The sequence below is a fragment of the Pseudorasbora parva genome, chromosome 8 (genome assembly GCF_024679245.1).
Source record: "Pseudorasbora parva isolate DD20220531a chromosome 8, ASM2467924v1, whole genome shotgun sequence".
NCBI classification, from domain to species: domain Eukaryota; kingdom Metazoa; phylum Chordata; class Actinopteri; order Cypriniformes; family Gobionidae; genus Pseudorasbora; species Pseudorasbora parva.
In genome coordinates this window covers 30,524,462-30,545,470 of record NC_090179.1, presented here as the reverse complement: position 1 = coordinate 30,545,470, position 21,009 = coordinate 30,524,462, and the positions used below count along the sequence as shown (strand labels likewise).

Below are 21,009 nucleotides of genomic sequence, written 5' to 3'. Positions count from 1 at the left end.
CTGCAAAATACAGCACCATCTCAAAGATGATTTCTAGTGAAGTGTGACCAATTATTGCTCTGTCTGACTTTCCTTTAATTACTTTTGGGTCCTTTAGGCAAGCACATACTGTAGAAAGCTCTACTAATGAGTGGTTGATTAAGTTTTACCCAGCATGCACTAGAACCTCTTCTAGAGAATGACAGCATGGTCTCACTGTCATAACATTATCTGTTGCCTTAATAAACGCAGACCATTACAAAATATTTAGTTTATATTATTATTGCTGTAGTAAGAGCCTGAGGACACACTGTGTGCCATTTTCCACCACATTCATTGTTTTGTGGCTTTTATGTATGTTATTTTGAGGTCATTATTACAAAGTACTCATAAAAGTACAAAATAGCGCATCAATATTTTATATTTAAAGGGGTCCTATTATGCTTCTTTTTACAAGTTCCTTTAAATGCAAATGAGCAGCTGCTCCCAGCTCCCTTTCTAGAAGTAGGCGGAGCTTCCAGAGCTTATGTCACGCAGACACGCTCTGAAAATGTCAGAACCAGTTCAGCCTTTTATGTTCAAACGGGAGTCGGACAGTGATGGAGACTCACAACATGTAAAATGCAACAGGGTGTTTTTGAATTGTAAGTTAAAAAAGTGAAATTATAATCAAGGACCCCTTTAAATTATACAGTATTTCACTTCAGGCAAATAGGCCAAAACTGATGACTCATCCTGTGCCACAAATTTTTGTCCAATCAAATGCTCTCTAGAATGAAAATTCCCCTCCCCCCAAATGTAACTAAGGTGTTGAGGTTTGGCCAACCCAGGCTCATTGGAAATACGTGACTCTACATTTTTGCAACACCTGAAATATGTACCTCCAGGTACATTTACCTGCACTTTTTGGGTGAAACGTCCACTGGAGGCGCTAAGTGGTAATTTAGTGGACTGATCTCATGAAATGGCGTATGTATGACACGGCAATTCGTATGCCATTTTGGCGTGCTATCAAGACGCATAATCGCTTTTTAGCGTGTTTATCAACGCCGTTACATTCTATCCCCCTACACTGCCCCTACCCCTAAACATAACCAACACACACACACGCAACACACACAGCCCCTAACCCTACCCATAATTTTTACATTTTCAAAAAAATGTAGTATGTTTATAAATCCTTTTACCTTGTGGACACACACACACACACACACACACACACATATTCAGACCCATTTTGAACGCGTAACTCAAACCCTTCCCTAAACCTACCATTTTTGTATTATAAAAAACAGGATATAACAGACAGATATGACTTCATGCATAATTTATTCAGTAAGTACAAATATCCCAAGTGTTCCGAGGCCAAATGATTGATTTGTGTGAAGAAAATCCCCAAAAGCGATCAGTAATGTCGAGTCCATCCGCCAAAGATTAATAATACATTTCAAATATTGCCGCCGGAAGAAACGTCACCTCAGCTTTTGACAGCATTGGCTGTCGTGTGTCTCGTGACCAATTGCGTCATTACATCAGCTTTGATTGTAAAATGCCAGTGGCTCTCGTGTGTCTCGTGACCGATCGCGTCATTCTAAACTTGCCCTGTGCATCATTTGAATTAGAAATATGAATGAACGATTGCTTGTGTGTTTTCTATTCGCAAAGGAGCGCGATCGTCATTTCAACGACTAAAACATTAAGATCAACTCTGTTCTTCACATGAAGATATCGTATGACTTCAGAAGACTTGGAATGCAACATGAGTTAATACTTTTATACTATTTTTTTGATCAGTTTTTGCAATAAATACATGTGACTGTACATTTATTTGCCTTTTATGTGTTTTATATTGTTGAGAGTTGGTAGGTTTAGGGTAGGAGTGGAGTTAATTGCTCCAAAATATAAAATTGGGTTATAAATATTCATTCTGTGAGATCAGGGTGTGTATGTTTACGCAAAGTCATGATGTCATATTGCGCATCTGGAAAGGAGAAAAAATATTACCACTTAGCGCCTCCGGTGGACGTTTCACCCAAAAAGTGCAGGTAAACGTACCTGGAGGTACATATTTCGGGTGTTGCAAAAATGTAGGCAGAGTCACGTATTTCCAATGAGCCTGGGTTGGGTTTGGCTGAATATGAGCTCCCGTTGATACCTGAGGAAAACAAGTACCACTTACTTGAGAAAATAGTACCACAGCGATTAGAAAAGAAAGGGGAAAACAGAATACAGAGAAAGTAACTGAACTGTTTGCTCCTTGTGAAATGTAATATTCAAGTTATTTACTATTATTCATGTAATAAGCATGAACTAAATATGTCTCCTACAATTGTTTAAAAAAAAGAAAAGCTTACAAGATACTTTGAAAGGAATCAGCTGGAAATACAGGCAAGCAATTAGCATTATATTTATTATTTTATGAACACATGATTAAAGGAAATGCCAAAGGAAAATATATAAACACTTGTTTCATATTTTATTAAAGATCTTTTTTTCAGGTCAGATCCCAAAAGATCCAAAAGTTTTTTGCTTATACCGAATACCATCCGTCATCCAAAAACACTCTGAATCACATTTTTTAGGAGTGTATTGGCAAACAAAGGTGCTGATGCAAGGTTCTTTCCCAAATGTTGTGGTAGTTTGAAATGATGGTTTACAGATTATTTGTCATGTTGATTGAAACTGGCTTTGTGGAAGATAAATGATTCAGAATTCCTCAGAGATGTGTGTATTGTCAGATTTTGTGCCAATGTTGTTTATTCAACACTGGAATATGACAGAATGAGGTTAATGTCAAATTTCACCACAAAGCCATGTTAAAAACACTGGAGTTTCCTTTTCGTCACCTTAAACTGAACCTTGACAAGACCCCTGTACAACGAGTCAATCTCTTTTCATCTTGGTTGAAGGTCAGACAGTCACTTCCTGATGTTTTAAACACCAAGCGGTTTCCCTTCTCTGCCCTTCTCTGATCTGGTTACATGCTGGACTAAATAATGAAACTCATTTTTTTCTTCAGCTCTGATATAATTGATGCAACTCGCTCTGAACTGGTTTGCATCTGAGTGCACACAAAATGACTTTCTTGTTGATGGAATTCCTCTAAATCTAAAAATTCTTCCATCCGGGTCTGTCCATCAACTGCTTTTGCCACAATCACATCATTGCTTTTGACATTTATCACACCCAGAGGGCTGGCTTACTGTCAGAAGTGTCATGCCCAAACAATTTTTTCTCTCTCTGATGTGTATTTTGAAAGCAACTTGTACAAAATGTCAAAAATAAGATTTTTTTTTTACGTCATAAATCACAATTCACATGGAAAATCGCCACACTTTCTGCAGATTGCTTGCATTAAATGGAATATTTTGTCCTTTGGACAACTCGTCTTTGGAAAACAATGGGAGTTATCAAACTTTCTTTTTTATACACAATTGTCACTAGCTGTTCAGGTGTTATTTAGTCTAGGCTTTTATTTTTATTTTATTTTTAAATCATCCTCTTATTGTTAATATCTGTAACCTTTCTTTAGCAAAAAATAAATAAATACAAATAAGTTATAATTTTGAGTTGTTATCCAGAACGTAATGGACTTTTACCAATTCCAAATTATTTTTGAGATTTGTCTATAAAACAGCCTTTAAATATTTCAAAACATTCTTGTGAATATTGACTTGCGCAAACAGCGTTTTTTCCATTTTTTTTTCTAGCAAGAACTAAATGCAAAACTTTCCTGAGGTAACACGTCATGTGACATGTTCTTCACAAGCTGTTTATTGACGTTCTCCACAGTTTGAAACAGGTTGTTTTTTTACAGTCTATGTTTGAAACACTGAAGGAACATGCGAGATTATACATTTCAGTAAGTGTTGTTTCTTTCAAAATAGCATTGTTCTCTCATGTTTATTTCATGCTGAAACTAGAAGTAGTAAAGCGGAAGAGATCGAGAGCGATCTGTCAGCCCTTTGAACAGGGGCTACAGCGTTCAGTCACGCCATTAAAGAGCGTTAAAACAACATTTATTGAATTTGCTATATATATATATAAAAAAAATGTTTTATGAAATGTATTAACATTGTAAGTTTGCAGCAGGATAAGACAACCCCCTCTCTTTTTTTTCTCTTGACCAGTAGGCCTAGGCGCTACAAAATCGTAAGTCAACACATTTAATGAATGGCTAAGTTTATCTTAATTTTCTATCATTTCATCTGAATATTAACATTCCTTAGATTTAGTGTCTCCAAAAATTGTGATCTGTGTATTGGGCTGAATATCAAAGCCCACCCCCCCTATTTGATAATAATGGACACCTGTCCCATCTTACCCCAGTGGTAGGACATTTAACACATTACGAAAAATTTGGCTGATGTAACAACGATAATTCTTTATATTTGAAAGTTGATATAACAGAGATATTTGCCTCTGTGTCTAAATCCCAATTTAGATCATCTTCGAAAGCCGGATAACAAAAATAAAAGTCTCACCATTAAAAGCCATGCATGTCCTAAGCACACAATTATAATGTTCTTGTTATCATTTTATGTAGCCTATGACAGACTTGTGCTGCACATGTTGACACTGCACACTGCTTTTTAAACTGATTCCAATCACATTTCAAGCAACTTAAAACCATCATGGCGAACATTGTGCATCTGAAGTGTCTCAGCTGAAAGAATGTATCCATTGCTTTAATGTATCAGCTACATTTTCTTTCCGGGCCGATGACATTAAGAATGAACATAAAGCGCCAGTTACAATGACGCCTTGGGGCATTTTTAGCGTCTTTATTGTGATGCAGAAGGCACTTGACCATGCTTCGGTTTTTGACGCCTTGGGAGTGAGAATGGGTTGAGTAAATGCACATCATTCTTAAGGGGAGCGTCTTCCCCCATCTTACCCTACTGAGGTGATTAGGCCTACATGTAGCCTACTTTCCTGTTAAGTGCTTTAATAGAAATGTGTTTACTTATAAAAATGAAAGTAATTGTGGTGGCTGTATTCAATCAAAATTCCTTTTAAATCATAACAAGGTTTTACGTTGAGCCGAAGGGATAGGAGAGCCTCGGTTCAATGCTATTTCCTCAAATAATTACATAATTGTGTGGACAAATGACTTCTATTTGCAATTCCTGACAGCATTGCCCTGTTAAATGAATCAGAGCTATGTGGCTTGACTGGCTGGAGTGTGTGGCGTATGGTCCAGTGAGCAGCAGGAGCACTCTTATTAACACATCGGAAAAACAAACACAGCACCTGCCTGTGGCTCAGCTGGTCCAGATTAATTCTCTTTAGTTGGGCTCATAGGGGGGGTGGGGGGTAACCGTGCCAAGCATGTGATTATAGCTTCAGCGCTTTGGGAGCCCTCACACACCCCCTCCCTCCTTTTCTCTCGCTCTCTTTCTCTCTACTTGCTTTCAGAAGTCATTTCTCAGCCCAACACGTGTTGAAGAGACACATTAATCCAAAACATGCTGTACATGCTTGAATTAGGAAAGAGTATTTTACATTTTCTGCTGTTTTTAGAATAGCTTCAAGTGAATCATAATTGTTTCCCTTCCTCCCTTCTTACTTTCTGTCACTTTTCACATTTCCAAAATTAATGAATTTCCTACCCACGTGACCCTTTCCTTTCCCTCCTTCATGAAACCTGTCTTTGCTTTGCTTCTTCAAGAAAAGTAGACTTGATTGCAGGGTGTCAAAGGAGCAATTTAGTTCATTAGAAACTGTCCAGATTCGTGATTTTTTTTTACACGGAATGTCGTAGTTTCCATCCAGGAATATTTAGTGCAATTTACCAAGCTGAAGCTATTTTTAATAGGTAATTTAGTCAGCTAATGAGGCTTGAAAAAGTTTAAGTTCTTAATCAGTTTCTATTGAAAAGTCAAGTGTGGAGTTAAAGTGTTCTTCATTCGTCAGAGCAAAATCCTTCATGTGCAGCACGTCCACATCCATCCGCATGATCGGAATGCAAGTGGTGAAAAATGTACTTGGTAGATTTTTTTTTTTTTAGAAATGTACAATGAATGACTACTGCCCTACACCCCCCCCCTCCCCCCCCCCCCCGTCGTTGAGGGTCAAGCACCACAGATGTAATCTCATCATAAGGCCTTCAATGCATGTCTATACAGATGACCGTGAGAGTTCTGACAGTGATTTGTTTTTCACAATCAATGCATGGTGACCATTTATAACGTGTCCCTGTAACTTACATTGACATATTTTTTTTTGTGATGCACTTACACTTAATTCTAAAAGGATTTAAAAGTGGAAAATGTTAAAAAAGTGGAGAATCGTTATTGAAATCGTTATATACAGTACAGTTATCCTCTGGTAGATTGTGTAACTGCACTATAATGTTTCTCCATTGGCAGTCATTCAGAAGGCTTTATGAAAGCTTTTAAAAGAATGCAATGGATATTTTTCTCTTTCTTTATTTTGACGTCACGGCTCAGGCTGGTTGTGGGCTGGTTAAGGGCTTTGGACTTTAACATCGTTTCCAAGGATTTTGATTTCTTAGTCATGCTCAAACGTTTACATACACCTCGCAGAATCTGCAAAATGGTAATTATTTTAACAAAATAAGAGGGATCATACAAAATGCATGTTATTTTTTTGTTAAGATATTTTACATAACAAATATTTACATATAGTCCACATTTTTGCAAATTTAAAACTTTTCCAGCAGTGACTGTATGACTCAAACACAACTATTAAAAAAGGATCAAACATTCACTGATTCTACAGAAGGAAACACAATGCATTAAGAGCCAGGGGTGAAAAGTTCTGAACAGGATGATGTCAAAATTGTACTTTTGGGACTCCAGAACAACCATCACAGAGCAAAAACAAAATGTTGTGGATCATCCATGTAACAGCACAGTATTAAGAATCAAACTTTTGAACTGGGTAATTTTTATAAATTACAATTAGCTTTTTTATGTAAACAACTGTCATGTAAAGTCTTATCATGACTTTATTCTTATTCAGAATAAATCTTATTCAGGACAGTACTAAATAAAAAATAACATACGTTTTTTATGATCCCTCTTATTTTGTCAAAATTATTCACATTTTCACAGATTCCGCAAGGGGTGTGTAAACTTTTGAGCACGACTGTAATCTGTGCCTCTGAACTAAAAGTTTGTGTAGCCCTGAGTTTAGCAGTGTAGTGGTGTGTGCATAGCCAACAAAAAAGGAGTGTTGATCATCAGCTGTGTCCACAGATGGTTGCCATGGGGCTAATGTCATTGTTGTCCACAGAAGATGCATTCATATCAAACGTTCTGTGCCACATCTTTTGAGTCAACCCTCAGGCAAGAGAGGAACTTTGTTTAGGCTCCAGTGTTCTTTTACTCCATAATGTTCGCAGGAAAGTCTTTCGCCGGAGTTCTCACAAGGTTTACGATGATGAACAAACAAAGATTTTGATATTGGATAGCAGATATTGTAGCTTTATATCACTAAAACATCTGTCACGATACGGTAAACCGGCAGTGCACAATTACTTTATTCATATAAGCCTATATCATTGTGCAACATACATCTCATGAGAACATGCATTACATTGCAATGGCAGGCCCATCACATTCAAGGTGTGTCATATAAAGCATGAAAAGCTACATATAGAAACATAATAAATAGTCAAATGGAACCTTAAATTAAATTTACGCTCATTTTGCTGACACATTTGCTCTCATCCATCCACACAAACCAATCTTCAGCGACTGCATGCAGTTCATCCTTATTCTCCCTTTTCAATCCGTCAGTATTATCTTATCTTCCACAAGGGCAAAAAAGGAACCGAAATGGTTGACAAATAACGGTCACAGTTGTGTTTGAAAATCTTAGCATTTTACTGAAATGAAACACTTTTCTTTTTTAAAATGTTAAATCCACTTTGCTGTAGGCGTGGTACAAATGCTTTGATATTTGTACAGAAATTACAGTTTGACCTGGCTGAATGTATTAAGGTTTCTGCTTGCTGTTATTTGCTGAGAGAACATCTAACAAACATATTATAAATGTTATGTGGGATAATGTTGCAGACACGACTGGCATAAATAAGCTTTTCAATAGAAAGAAATTACAACCTCCATGCAATGCATATTGGCTACTAGAAAGCATTTTTACTACCAAAATTTCCACCTACTGTAGCTGCATTTAGGTTTTGAACAAATAATCAAATCAATAAAAATAATACTGACGAACAGCTAGGCAAAGGCATTGCTTGAAGTAGTATTCCAAACAAGATTTTTTTTGTCTGTGCTGTAGATACTGCTCAAAAAGCCCCATTTCCCTCAGGGTTTTTATATGCATGTTTCTTTTCTTTTTTGGGCAATATGATCTTCGAACAAAATAATTTTTATAATACAGACCATTTATATACATTCCTTTAGTTTTAATCTCAGTGAAATGCAAGAGATGTAGCCTCCAAGCCATAGTCCACATGGAATCTGATTTGTTAAATAAAGTTTTACAGTGTGTCCACTGCAGATGAGGTATTTTTCCATCCCTTCTGCTCCATTGAAGTGAGTTCTCTCTCAACAGTGTAGAATCTTAATAAAAGCTTTGCGAAATTCAATGTTGAAAGTGGTGTATATGATGGGATTTACTGCACTGTTGACATAGCCCAACCACGTAAAGGCGGTGTAGAGTTCAGGAGGGACTTGCCAGTAAGTGTTCACAATGTGTGTGATGAAGAACGGCAGCCAGCAGATAATAAATACACCTGAAAATAAAGCAGACAAAGATGTTGATTAAAATATTTGGGTGGGTAATGTTAAGAATTGAAAACATGTTCAAAAAGTTTCCTTCAGGGGTTTTGCAGACACATGGTTTTATTTTATTTTTAATATTGTGTAGCTCCCTAAATATATATATATATATATATATATATATATATATATATATATATATATATATATATATATATATATATATATATATATATATATATATATATATATATATATATATATATATATATATATATATATATATATATATATATATATATAAACTACTACAGTTTTGCCTCTTTGGCACCATCTCTTTGGCATCTCAGTTTCTGGAAATCCGAGTCGAGTTTTGGTTTGGCAGCTGCCAGGATAACAGTACTTGCCTGACTGCATTGTGCCACATGTAAAGTTTGTTTGAGAGGGGATTATGGTGTGGGGTTGTTTTTCAGGAGTTGGGTTTGGACCCTTAGTTCTTAGCTTTTGGGCAATTTCATACTCCCAACTTTGTGGGAACAGTTTGGGGATGGGGCCTTCCTGTTCCAACATGACTGATTCCAACCTGATAGAACACCTTTGGGATGAATTATAGCATTGACTGCGAACCAAGCATTCTTGCCCAAAATCACTGCCTGACCTCATAGATGCGCTTCTAGAAGCATGGTTAACTATTCCCATAAACACACTCCTAAACCTTGTGAAAAGCCTTCCCAGAAGAGTTTAAGATGTTATAACTGCAAAGGGTGGGCCAACTCCATATTAAACCCTATGGATTAAGAATGGGATGCCATTAAAGTTCATGTGCATGTAAAGGCAGGCGTCCCAAAACTTTTGGTAATATAGTGTATATGTGTGTATATATACAAACGTTTCAGTATTTAGAGATTGTAGAGAGATTTACTTGATTACAACATTCTCAGTGCTTCATGGGAGGGTGGCGCTAACAAGATCTTTTAGCGCTGATTTTTTTACTGTCTGATTCTGTACAGCATAATGGGTAATGTCGTATCTTTTCACCAAGAATTCTTCTGTTAAACACGAATATTTTTATAAATAAGCTGAAATAACATGGGCTGATGGCTGAAGTTAAAAATCTTAGGTCTGTCTTTAAAGGTTTATAAGTTAGCATTCAAATTCATTTAGAGAAAATTAAGGGAGTTTTTACTGTTGCACTCTATGACACTTGCAGTGATGCGATGACTTTACCAATTGATTGATACCAAATTTTATTTAGAAGGGTGGGAATTATTCCGCCATATTGCACTATTGCATTTTACTTTCTCCCATTCATAAGTAACTTTAGTGCACAGTTTTTCTATATCTAAAGTCTTTGGTGGTGATCAAATAAAGAGCACATTTTTTTTCCCCAAAATGCCACAGTCACATAGTTTAAACTTTACAAGCAAAAATGGGCATTCACAACATGGTATAATAAATGATCTGTGGGGTATTTTGAGCTGAAACTTCACACATTCGGAGGACACCTGAGACTTATATCACATCTTGTTAAAATATGCATAATACATCCCCTTTAAAGTATTTTAAGATCAAATGACATCACACACACTTACCAAGGACAATAGCTAACATCTGAGTGGCCTTCTTCTCCTTCTGCTGGGAGATTTTGCGTTTGTTAAGAGTTTTGACTGATGTCTGTGTTTTGCCAGTGGGGGAGACCTGGATCTCAAATGCTTTAGCCCCTTTTGTGATATTACTTGTGTTGCCATTTCTTTCAGGTTTGACACCAGCTTCAGGCAATGAGGGTGATATGTCTGTCTCTCTTACATTAGAGCTAACCAGCCTGCTGTGTTGTTGACCTGCAGCAGACTGATCCTGCTTCTTCTGTCTCTGAGGGTTTAAATTTGTGATCTCATCCATTTGGATGTCATCCCCATTGTTTACCACCTCCTTTATGAAGATCTAACAAAAAAGAGGTGAAAAATAAGTCATTTTAGCTGAAGCGCACATGATCAAGTCTTGATATAAAAGGGAACAAATCCACAAAAAATAAAATAAAAAATGGTTTACTCTTTCAAACAACCTCTTTATTGTTTCAGTCAATATAACGTTATATACAGTAGACTTTAGGTGCAAAGATTAACATTAAATATTTGCTGACACATTGTAATTTCTCAAATGTCATCTATGATTAATAATGCTACTGGTGGATACGATAAACAGCGGCTCAAAAATCCTGTGAGAGCGATATTTTGAAAGCAAGAGTGAAAAATTGGCTGTACCACGTTTTTGTTGTTTACAGGAAAATTCCCGCTGGACTTGACGATCACAGTGCACAGTTTCACATCATCAGGGTGAGTGCATTTCTGAAACACACAGAAGAAACACCAGACTGTTTTGACAGATTTAGACCAGAAAGGAATTAGTTGTCCTGCCCCAGGTTAGGTTTAAATTTATTTGCAATTATAAAAATCGGAGGAACATACAACTCCAAGGTTGGTAATTCCATTCGGCTACAGCAATATTTTTTTGCACATGTCAGCTTATAGATCATGTTTATAGGTAATGTGCAGGAAAAGTTTCCAAATCCTTTAACATTTTAAATTACCTGCTCGGCACTGCAAAAGCTTTGCATTCTCGGTCTACAAAGCATTCATTTTGGATGCAGATGTGTCAAATCTAAATCCAAAAGTTCCGTGTTTTGAAAACAAGACACTTGTTATATAGATGGATATGGATGAGTTTTGCACTTCAAAATGAAAGCATTCCTGAAAAAAACATGATGTTGATCTAAAGCCTGTTTTCACATCAGAATGCTTTGGAGGAGTCACAGCAGTGACACACCACTGATAGGAGATGCAATGTTTACTTATGCCGTCAGAACACTGTTTGAGAGCTCCCTAAACACAAATGGCTCTCAATAATGCACTGATGCCCTTGAAGAAGCTTAGGATGGATAGATAAGCTATCACTTTCTTTGAATAATGCTATATTGAATTTATTCTACTGTGGCATGCACTCCATAGAGAAGCTTGGATGTTGCTGCTCTGTTTAAAAAATGCAAAGACTAACAATGAATTATAATAACACAATGATTTGAAGCAGCGGCCGTTTCCTGCATTGATTTGCCATATGTCGGAAAATCAATACAAGCAACAACAACCAAAAAATGTCATTCTAGACGCGATATGATCACAGATGCACAGCCTAACATACCATACAACTGCTCATTACTGATATACTGCTAATGGGAAATACAGTGCTGATGAATTACTGCTGATGAAATTCATTGACACTGCAGGTTTTTAACAATCCCAATTCACTAATATATACTGGAGTGCCAAGTAAGTAGAAACTTTCACAAGTCGTCATCAAACAGCTGTTCTCACCTTTATAGTCGAGCTCATATCTATGTCCGTAACTGGGCATGTACGTTTAGTGTTGACACGTTTCCGTCTCTTTCGCAGTACCACGTAGATCTGCACATATACTAGCAGCGTTATTATGAAAGGAACGTAGAAGGATACGATGGAGGAGTACACTACAAAGGCAGGGTTTGCGATAACACACAGGGCATCATCATGGGTGTCTGTAACAGAAAAATGCAACGAAAATTAGCTATTTAAGAAGATGCCAAACATTTTCTAAGTATTTATATATATATATATATATATATATATATATATATATATATATATATATATATATATATATACACACACACACATGTTTGTTTTTGTGACATATGGGGACATTCCATAGACTTAATGTATTTTATACTGTACAAACCATATTTTCTATCCCCTTACACTGCCCCTACCCCTAAACCTACCCATCACAGGAAACATTCTTCATTTTTACTTTCTCTAAAAAACTCATCCTGTATGATTTATAAGCCTTTTGAAAAGTGGGGACATGGCCAAAGTCCTCATGTCACCCTCTCCTTGTAATACCTATGTCATACCCATGTCATTTTTGTGTCCTCATATGTCACAAAAACACGCGTGCGCGCGCGCACACACACACACACACAAACACACACACACACACACACACACACACACACACACACACACACACACACACACACACACACACACACACACACACACACACACACACACACACACACACAAGTGTGTTTTGTTTTGTTCATGCCCACGAGTACCTGACCCCCATCCTCCCACTACAAGCAGTCAAGCAGAAGAATGCTGATGATATTACTTCCTCTAATATAACTTTCAAATGAAGCGTTGACCTAACTTATTTTAGCTGCCCCTAACACTATTGTGCATGCAAGATAATGACACTAATACTCTTCAGTGCAAGCTGTTACATTGTACCATAATAATATTTCTAGTAGAAGCCATTATTTCAAGCTTAAGACAAGGTGATCCACTTGCACAGAGTTTAGCTCTCATATTCCTTATGGTTATTAATAGGGTAGAGTAATAATGCATATAAAATGCTGCAAAGTGGAAAGTAACTCACAGTAGAAAATAAACTTACAGATATAGCCTATTCAATATAGTGTCTATTCAATTATTTACCTGTCTTCCACGATAATTGAATGTCTTTGTCTTCATTTAAAGTCATTGCTCAGACGCATAAATTAATTACATGAATTAATCATGTGATTACGAAGTTTAAACGTACACTTCTGTTCTAAAGTTTAGGGAAGGTAAGATTTTAATGTTCCCCAAGGCTGCATTTATTTGATCAAAAATACTGTAATATTGTGTAATATTATAGTTGGAATGTATTTAAATTGCAATTGATTTTTATTTCAGTAATGTCAAAGCTTCAGTGTCATTATCATATACTTTTTCAGGATTCTTTGAGCAATAGAATGTAAAAAACAACCCAGATTTTTTCAAATTATAAGCTTTTGTAATATTATAAAAATGTGTGATGCATCCTTACAGAATAAAGTTTTAAATTTCTTACTGATCCCAAACTTTTGAATCTCCCAGTCCAGGTAAAGTGAACATTCTTTCCCCATATTTACCGGTATTATTGAGTCCAAACAGCAGTGGACACGATATTGCAAAAGACAGAATCCAGACGACAGAAATCATGACTGTGACCCTCCTCTTGGAGCTGTAGCGTGTGTTGTATAACATAGGCATGGCTACAGCTGTGTATCTGTGGGAGATAAAACAGGCAAAAATTGATTCATTGTTGTTTTAATCCGACCTGTTTCATATTCTTTCGTGTCTCTGGACATGATTTTCCTAAAATATCTGTAACCATGTGACCTGTGATGTATAGCACTACATATTGGTGCTTTCCACGACCTCTGCAATCCATTCTATTCTTTCTTTCTACTATCTGATTACTTGCTGGATATATAAATAGAGAGGTTTAGTAAGAAGCGCTATTGATCTAACAAGTATTCCTTACTATTCTGAGCTCATGTAAGTGACAATGTACAATGAAATTGTCGTTGTCTATATATAACAACAACGTCAACAACAAGTCTGGTTTTTTTCAGGTGTGTAAAAGCTTAGTTGGTCCCTCTTTTGAGCTGCATAACCAAATGATGTCTTGGTCAGCATTAGACGACTCTTGTAATGGCTGGCAGTGCACATACCTGTCGATACTGATGGCACATAGATTGAGTATGCTTGCTGTACACATCATCACATCCAGGGTGACAAAGATGTCACAATGGATTGTGCTGAACCGCCACTCTCCCACCACCTAGGAGGACAGACACGGATAACTAAACACTATGCTTATTTCGAGAACATTACATTTGAATGCAAACTTACACTGTTTACATGTGAATGTACAAGAGTGAGTCACTTGCCAGAAGTGATGCATATTACTTATATCTTTAGGTTATAAATATCCAAGGTAACACCATAACCACTTGCTTCACTCGTCTGAAAGTCTGGGAGTCGATTTGCAACACCTTCAGCCACTATAATAATGTTTAAAGTAATAAAATATTGGCATTTTCTCTGGTTTACTCGATAAAACTGGCAGAGAGAAGCAATATAGCACAGGTCAGCCTCATCCACCGTTTGCATCTCCTGGCTGGCAGAGCTTTCTGAGCCTCCTCTGATTAATGTGTGTCCTCAGGCAGGCCGAGGGACTCAGAAAGCGCTTGATGGTCTTAGGTTCCTGCCTCTGGAGTTTGCATCGCTGTCATTGATTAAAGAATTATTTGACACCTCTAATGAAAGCGGCTGTGAGTTGCCGGAATCAGTTCATCACCATATCTCTAAACTCAAATGAAATGAGCCTCACCGCTATCATTCTCAGACATTGCTAGTGATCAAAACATGTCCTTGCACTAATAGAGAGAGAGAGAGAGAGAGAGAGAGAGAGAGAGAGAGAGAGAGAGAGAGAGAGAGAGAGAGAGAGAGAGAGAGAGAGAGAGAGAGAGAGAGAGAGAGAGGTGGGGGTCCGCTCAATAATCATGGAGTCAGGAGAGAAATAGAAACTTTTTAAATTGCTGTGCACCGAAAGAGTTTTGTGGCATTCAGGATGCATTTAAATTCCAATTAAATTCTAGAATTTAAGGAGAAAATATTTAAATAGAGTATAATGTATTCAGCATCCCTGTGACCCTACAAAGGACACACGGTTTGGAGAATGGAAGGATGGAAATGTATTCAACTGATATATAAACAAACTGATATCAGAATGTCAGATGTATATTTCTTTTATAATGCCTCCCAGTTACATCGTTATGCGATCATCGTTATTTCTGCCAGTAGGTGGTGACAAATGACTCAATGAGTTAGTCTTTAAATCAATTCAAACGATTCATTAAACCCCATAGCCTAGAAATCTAGACGCACTCTAGTGGCAGCAAATCTAATATGCCTCGAGTGTCGTCTAGCAACTCTCTCAATACACTTCTGAGCGGTAAAAAACAAACTCTGGTCAGGCCAATCACATCGTGTATAGAGTCGGTGGGCGGGGCTTAACATAATGACGGCCGAGTTGCGTTTGCGTGTTACTAGTAAGCACAGAAACTGGCGAACGGCTGTCTTTCGAATCAGCTTTGACCGCGACTCTGGAAGACTTGGAGTTAAGCTTTTCTCTGAGAAAAGAACAAAGAACGGCACTGAAGTCATTCTTAAGAAGGGAAGATGTGTTCAGAGTTTTGCCGAACGGATACGGCAAATGTTTAATCTATCAACTAGCTCCGCTTCATGTTGCTCTGGTTGGTGGTAGCGCTATCCTATCGCGTGCAGAGGAAGTTTGAAAGACAACCGTTTATCCCGCCCCTCGGATTGAGCCCTGTCTATGGTGAGTTCCCAGACCAAACATCTTGATGTGGGTCTGGCTTGTCAGGCTATAAACCCCACTGATTCATTCAGGAATAAAACACCACTAATGAGATTCAAAGATGTTGATTCTTTAGATTTTTTTTTTTGTTTTGTTTTGTTTTTTGATCCTTTAGTTTTTGGAGGAAACAGATATTTTTGTTAACTGTAAACTACTCAATATTAATGTGATGTTTATATAATCAGTAGATTCAAATTTGGATCTAAAGCCTAAAAACAATGTGGTGGACATTGTTAGCCCGACAAGCCAGACCAACATGGTCTGGGAACTCACCATTGACAGGCCAATCCGAGGGGCGGGATAAATGGTTGTCTTACAAACTCCCTTTGAACGCAATTGGATAGCGCTACAACCAACCAGAGCAACAAAGGTGAAGTGGAGCTAGATGACAGATTCACCTTTTGCCGTATTCGGTCGGCAAAACTTCGAACACATCATCCCTTTTTAAGAATGACTTCAGTGTCGTTCTTTTCTCAAAGAAAACCTGAACTCCAAGTCTTCCAGAGTCATGGCCAATGCTGATTCGAAAGACCGCCGTTCGCCAGCTTTTTTAGCACACGGAACCTCTGCCACTCTGCCGTCATTAAGTTAAGCCCCGCCCTCCGACTCTATACACGATGTGATTGGCCTGACCAGAGTTTGTTTTTTCCAGCTCAGAAGTCTATTGAGGGTTGCTAGACTACACTCACGGCAGATTAGATTTGCTGTCGCTAGGGTGCGTTTAGATTTCTAGGCTGGGACATTGTAGCACTAGTGTATGTCTAATAACTTGATTTTTTTTTTGTTGAAATCCTTTGTTTGATTGTGTTGTGTATGTAAATTCCTTCTGCCATTATTATTCAAATTCAGCATACAGTGGATAGGCCAATTCAATGCAAATTCATATTAATGAACTAAAAATGGACACACACACAAACTGCACTATGCTCAACCCTGCAGCTAAGCTAAAGCACTTGATTAATTTGGTCATTTCCTGCTAGCATAATTAGGTTATTTTTCATGAGACATTTTCATCATATTCTGAAGATATTTTAAAGTTGTTTATGAAATACATCTTTTGGAATGATGATCTCATCTGTCCTAATAATAACAACAATATGGAGGACTTTCATATAGCAACGCATCAACAGCAATTTTTATTTAGCCTATAATCAGACTCCATTTCCTTTTTTCAGCCATCTCACAATAGCACTACTTAATGTCCTGTTTCCGTGTATAAATGAATCAAGTTAAATAAATAATGACTTTCATTTATTGACTGAGAATGTAGTTACTCAGAGCTGCCCTTTAAGAGAAAAACAACACATCACAATATATCAAAAAGCTAATTTGATATAGTGAGTTATAATAATGCTGTGCAATATATGAAGTGCCACTTTTGACTCATTGTTCAGAGCTCAGTTTAAAATCACACAAATCAGCCCTCTTGCATTAATCTAAGAAGAACATGAGTCAAGATTATGATCTTTATGTAAATTTCAACCTATGGATTTTGCTTGCAATCTGAGCTTTGCTAATATGTACAGCTCAGTGACCACAAGGGAGGCTTCTCTTGGTTGAAAATAACTACTAACCCGTGGCTAAGATCAGACATTCTAGAATTAGACATGTGCTAGTGGCTACTGCAAATTGATTGGCTCGAATGAGGTTTAAGACACTGGTGCCTGCAGCTCTTCTTCGTTTATTCTTGCACAGATTGATGTTGAGTTATGAAGAAAATGGCGAAAAATTACAATGTAATCAATCTGAAATAATTTAATAATATGTCCTCGTATTACTACAAACTGTTCATGGTTAAAAAACATTTTAGCATTCTCAACAAGGAAGGATCAGATCACACTGAAACCTACCTCGAGGTAAACGACCCATGGCATTACGAGTGTGGCAACTAGCAAATCAGCCACAGCAAGGCTGACTATCAGGTAGTTGGTGGTGGTCTGGAGGGCTTTCTCCCTAGAGACGGCCATACACACCAGCACGTTGCCGAAGACAATGACAAAAATGAGCAGAGTGAGAAGCATGGCGTAATAATTGTACTGGTGCCGCCCCCCTGGTTCCGTGGCATTGAAGTCCCGGGATCCATTTTCAAAGAAGCTCTCATTATAGGCATACTCCGTGAAGACTTCCATCAGATGGTTGAAGCCAAGTTGAGACTCTAGAACCCAAAACAACAGAATTTTGTATTAAAGAAATTCAGTATTTTTTTTTATTTTTAAGTCCCATTAAGATACATTTTGTATCCCAGGGTGTGTCTTATCACATCAACCAGACTGCACAGCATGTCCCACAAAGTTTTGCCATGAAAAATCAATTTCTTATTGGAACACCTGAGCAGAAGCATTCACTAGAAAGCTCAGGGCTGTGGCCTTGCGCTGTGTGTTACACTGTGTAAAGTCTATCCTTTATTTATGGGTGATCGTTCACTCAGCTGCCCTGAAATCCCGTGTTTGAACTCTAGATGTGACTTGACTAACTAGGACAGAAGTCTCCTCCCTCCCTACTGTTTCCCTTGAACGATGTCCAAGAATACATACAGAAACATATGCAGTATCAGCTAAGTAATAAATGGACATGGGGCGGTGAGAGCGTTTCATGAAATATCACAACAAAAGGCTTGTAGTGTAGTGCACTGTCTCTGCAAATTGAGAAAAAAGGAAAGCACACTGTGAGCAGTTGTTTTTCGTTGCAGATTTTGCTGAATTTGTGTGAGCTCAGCATTGAATTTATTATAGGCCATAAGCAGGAAATGGGTGAAATTAATTTGCATTTCATGACAAATTAACCTATTGTGGCCCTCTTAACGATATCAAACTCAGAACAAAAGTCTACTTGTCTTCTTAAGTTATTTTGTAATTATGGCTTTGATATGGAAAGGAACAAGGGACAGCTTAGATAGACAGTTCAGGGGATTTTAAAAATAGGTTTCATTTTTTTTTGCTCTATGCAGTGAAAGCCAATGGGGTCCAAAAACAACACTGGACACTATTGACTTTCAATGTATGGACAAAAAAGACTATTATTTTCTTCTTGAAATATATTTTGTGTTCCACAGATGAACAGAAGTCACACATCATCCTAGAGATTATAGAATACAGTATATTTATCATATCAAAGTTTTTTGACAAGTGCCCGTCTACATAGCAAATTCCATTTGAACACATCACACTGGTCAATTTGCACTGATTTGAAAATATATGAGCACACTGATTGTAACATAACTCAGGGTCTCAGCAACGCCTCGTCTGCAGCTGTGCAATGTAAATGAACAAATGCTATAGGCTGAACAATAGCAAAATATTGTCACTTAAACCGTTCAATATGATAGTAGAAAAAAAAATATTTTGCTGGGGGAAAAACACTACAAACACAGATGTAACCCACTCTTGTGTAAACGGACCACTCCTTATTGTTTTTTTTTTCTTCTTCACATAATTGCCTCTTTAGCCTTCTCAGTGTCAGTTTTGATCATGAAAGCTGTCTCAGAGTTGACACTCCCTGCAGAGGAAGAAACACACATCACAGCTCAACTAAATTATGTTTTTTCATGCTTTCTCATATCAACTATTGGACTTTCATAATAATGTGTGATTGGGTTTGTAATGGGATTTTCAATTCAAATCAGGATGTGCATTTATCCTCAGAGAAAGCCTCATATGCATTCATTCAGCTGTTTTGTTTTTTGTTTCAGTAGAATTATTATTATTTTTTTACAGGAGGAACCACTAAATATGTATTTATATTAAAATGTTAAACATGTGATACTGTGTATACTTAGTGTTCATCTATCTATCTATCTATCTATCTATCTATCTATCTATCTATCTATCTATCTATCTATCTATCTATCTATCTATCTATCTATCTATCTATCTATCTATCTATCTATCTATCTAATTATGAAATGATGCAGAGTTTAAGTAGACAGTAGTTAAATACATTTAATAGCTACAATTTTAATAGTCCCAAACATAAAAACCTAACATAACACATAAAAATTAAACGCTTCTAAGTTCAGATTCATTGAAAACATCAGTGAAAATGTCTATATTAGACATCCTTATTTCCTTTCCCTTACCCTTTTATTCCCCATCTCTCTATTTCGCTCTTACAAACACCCGCGCGCAAACACACACACACACACACACACACACACACACACACAGAGAGAGAGAGAGAGAGAGAGAGAGAGAGAGAGAGAGAGAGAGAGAGAGAGAGAGAGAGAGAGAGAGAGAGAGAGAGAGAGAGAGAGAGAAATTACAGCAATTTAGTCTCTTTGACGGCGGTTGAATTAATTGGAGAAGATAGCATCCCGATTTTACACATAGGCTACTCGTTTGAAACAACGGCTTGTTTTTCCACACGCAGCGGAGTAAAGTTTGTCTGAAAGTGTCGGCATCAGCGAATATCTGTTCATTAGCAGCTCAACTGTGCTTCATTATTATTCATGAGCAGAAATAACTAGTTGACAAACGAGAGAAGATGCAGTGCTGTACCTTCAAACAGCAGCTTTCATCCAAAGAGCGAAGTATTCCGTTTCTTATATTTTAAATCCACTTGTCGGATACACTTGTCCATCCGAGCGACTGTAACTGTATTTCTCTTCTGTCTCAATAACAGCTCCATGGGTGGATACAACCACTGGAAACCGGCGAGCACGAACACTACTTCCACGGGGAAATTTCATTTTGGTGATTAAAAGAAGGTAAACATGCTGTAAATATGCTTTCCTGGTTTTGTGGAGGTGTTAAACTGCACTTAGTAGGAGCAACCCATATCCAGTCCAAGCGCAGTGTGAGCAGTGCGCGTGTGAGAGCAGCATCTGAGCGCGCGCTTTACGCACGCGGTAACCTTCAGCATCCACTGAGGGACAATCTCAGTCCCTGCAACAAAGATTGAGAAGGTTGGAAAACGAGGCGGGGCTGTTACATAAACATCAGTGAGAATAAAATACAAGCCTTGCATTCTTTAATAACATTCTTTTTATTTGCAAAACACTGCAACTGATCTCTTTCTTTCTTTCTTTCTTTCTTTT

At 37.5% G+C, this 21,009-nt stretch overlaps 1 protein-coding gene across 1 annotated transcript; it reads right to left on the bottom strand.

Moving 5' to 3' along the window:
- Positions 1 to 7,808: 7,808 nt before the first annotated feature.
- Positions 7,809 to 20,606, bottom strand: drd2a (dopamine receptor D2a). Its single transcript, XM_067450803.1, has 8 exons — positions 20,471 to 20,606; positions 17,828 to 18,132; positions 14,266 to 14,375; positions 13,681 to 13,817; positions 12,062 to 12,261; positions 10,955 to 11,038; positions 10,286 to 10,634; positions 7,809 to 8,707 (listed from the first exon to the last, which is right to left on the bottom strand). The coding sequence occupies exons 2-8, from the start codon at positions 18,104 to 18,106 to the stop codon at positions 8,520 to 8,522; spliced, it is 1,347 nt and encodes a 448-aa protein (XP_067306904.1). The 5' UTR covers positions 18,107 to 18,132; positions 20,471 to 20,606; the 3' UTR covers positions 7,809 to 8,519.
- Between the last annotated feature and the right edge of the window lie 403 nt (positions 20,607 to 21,009).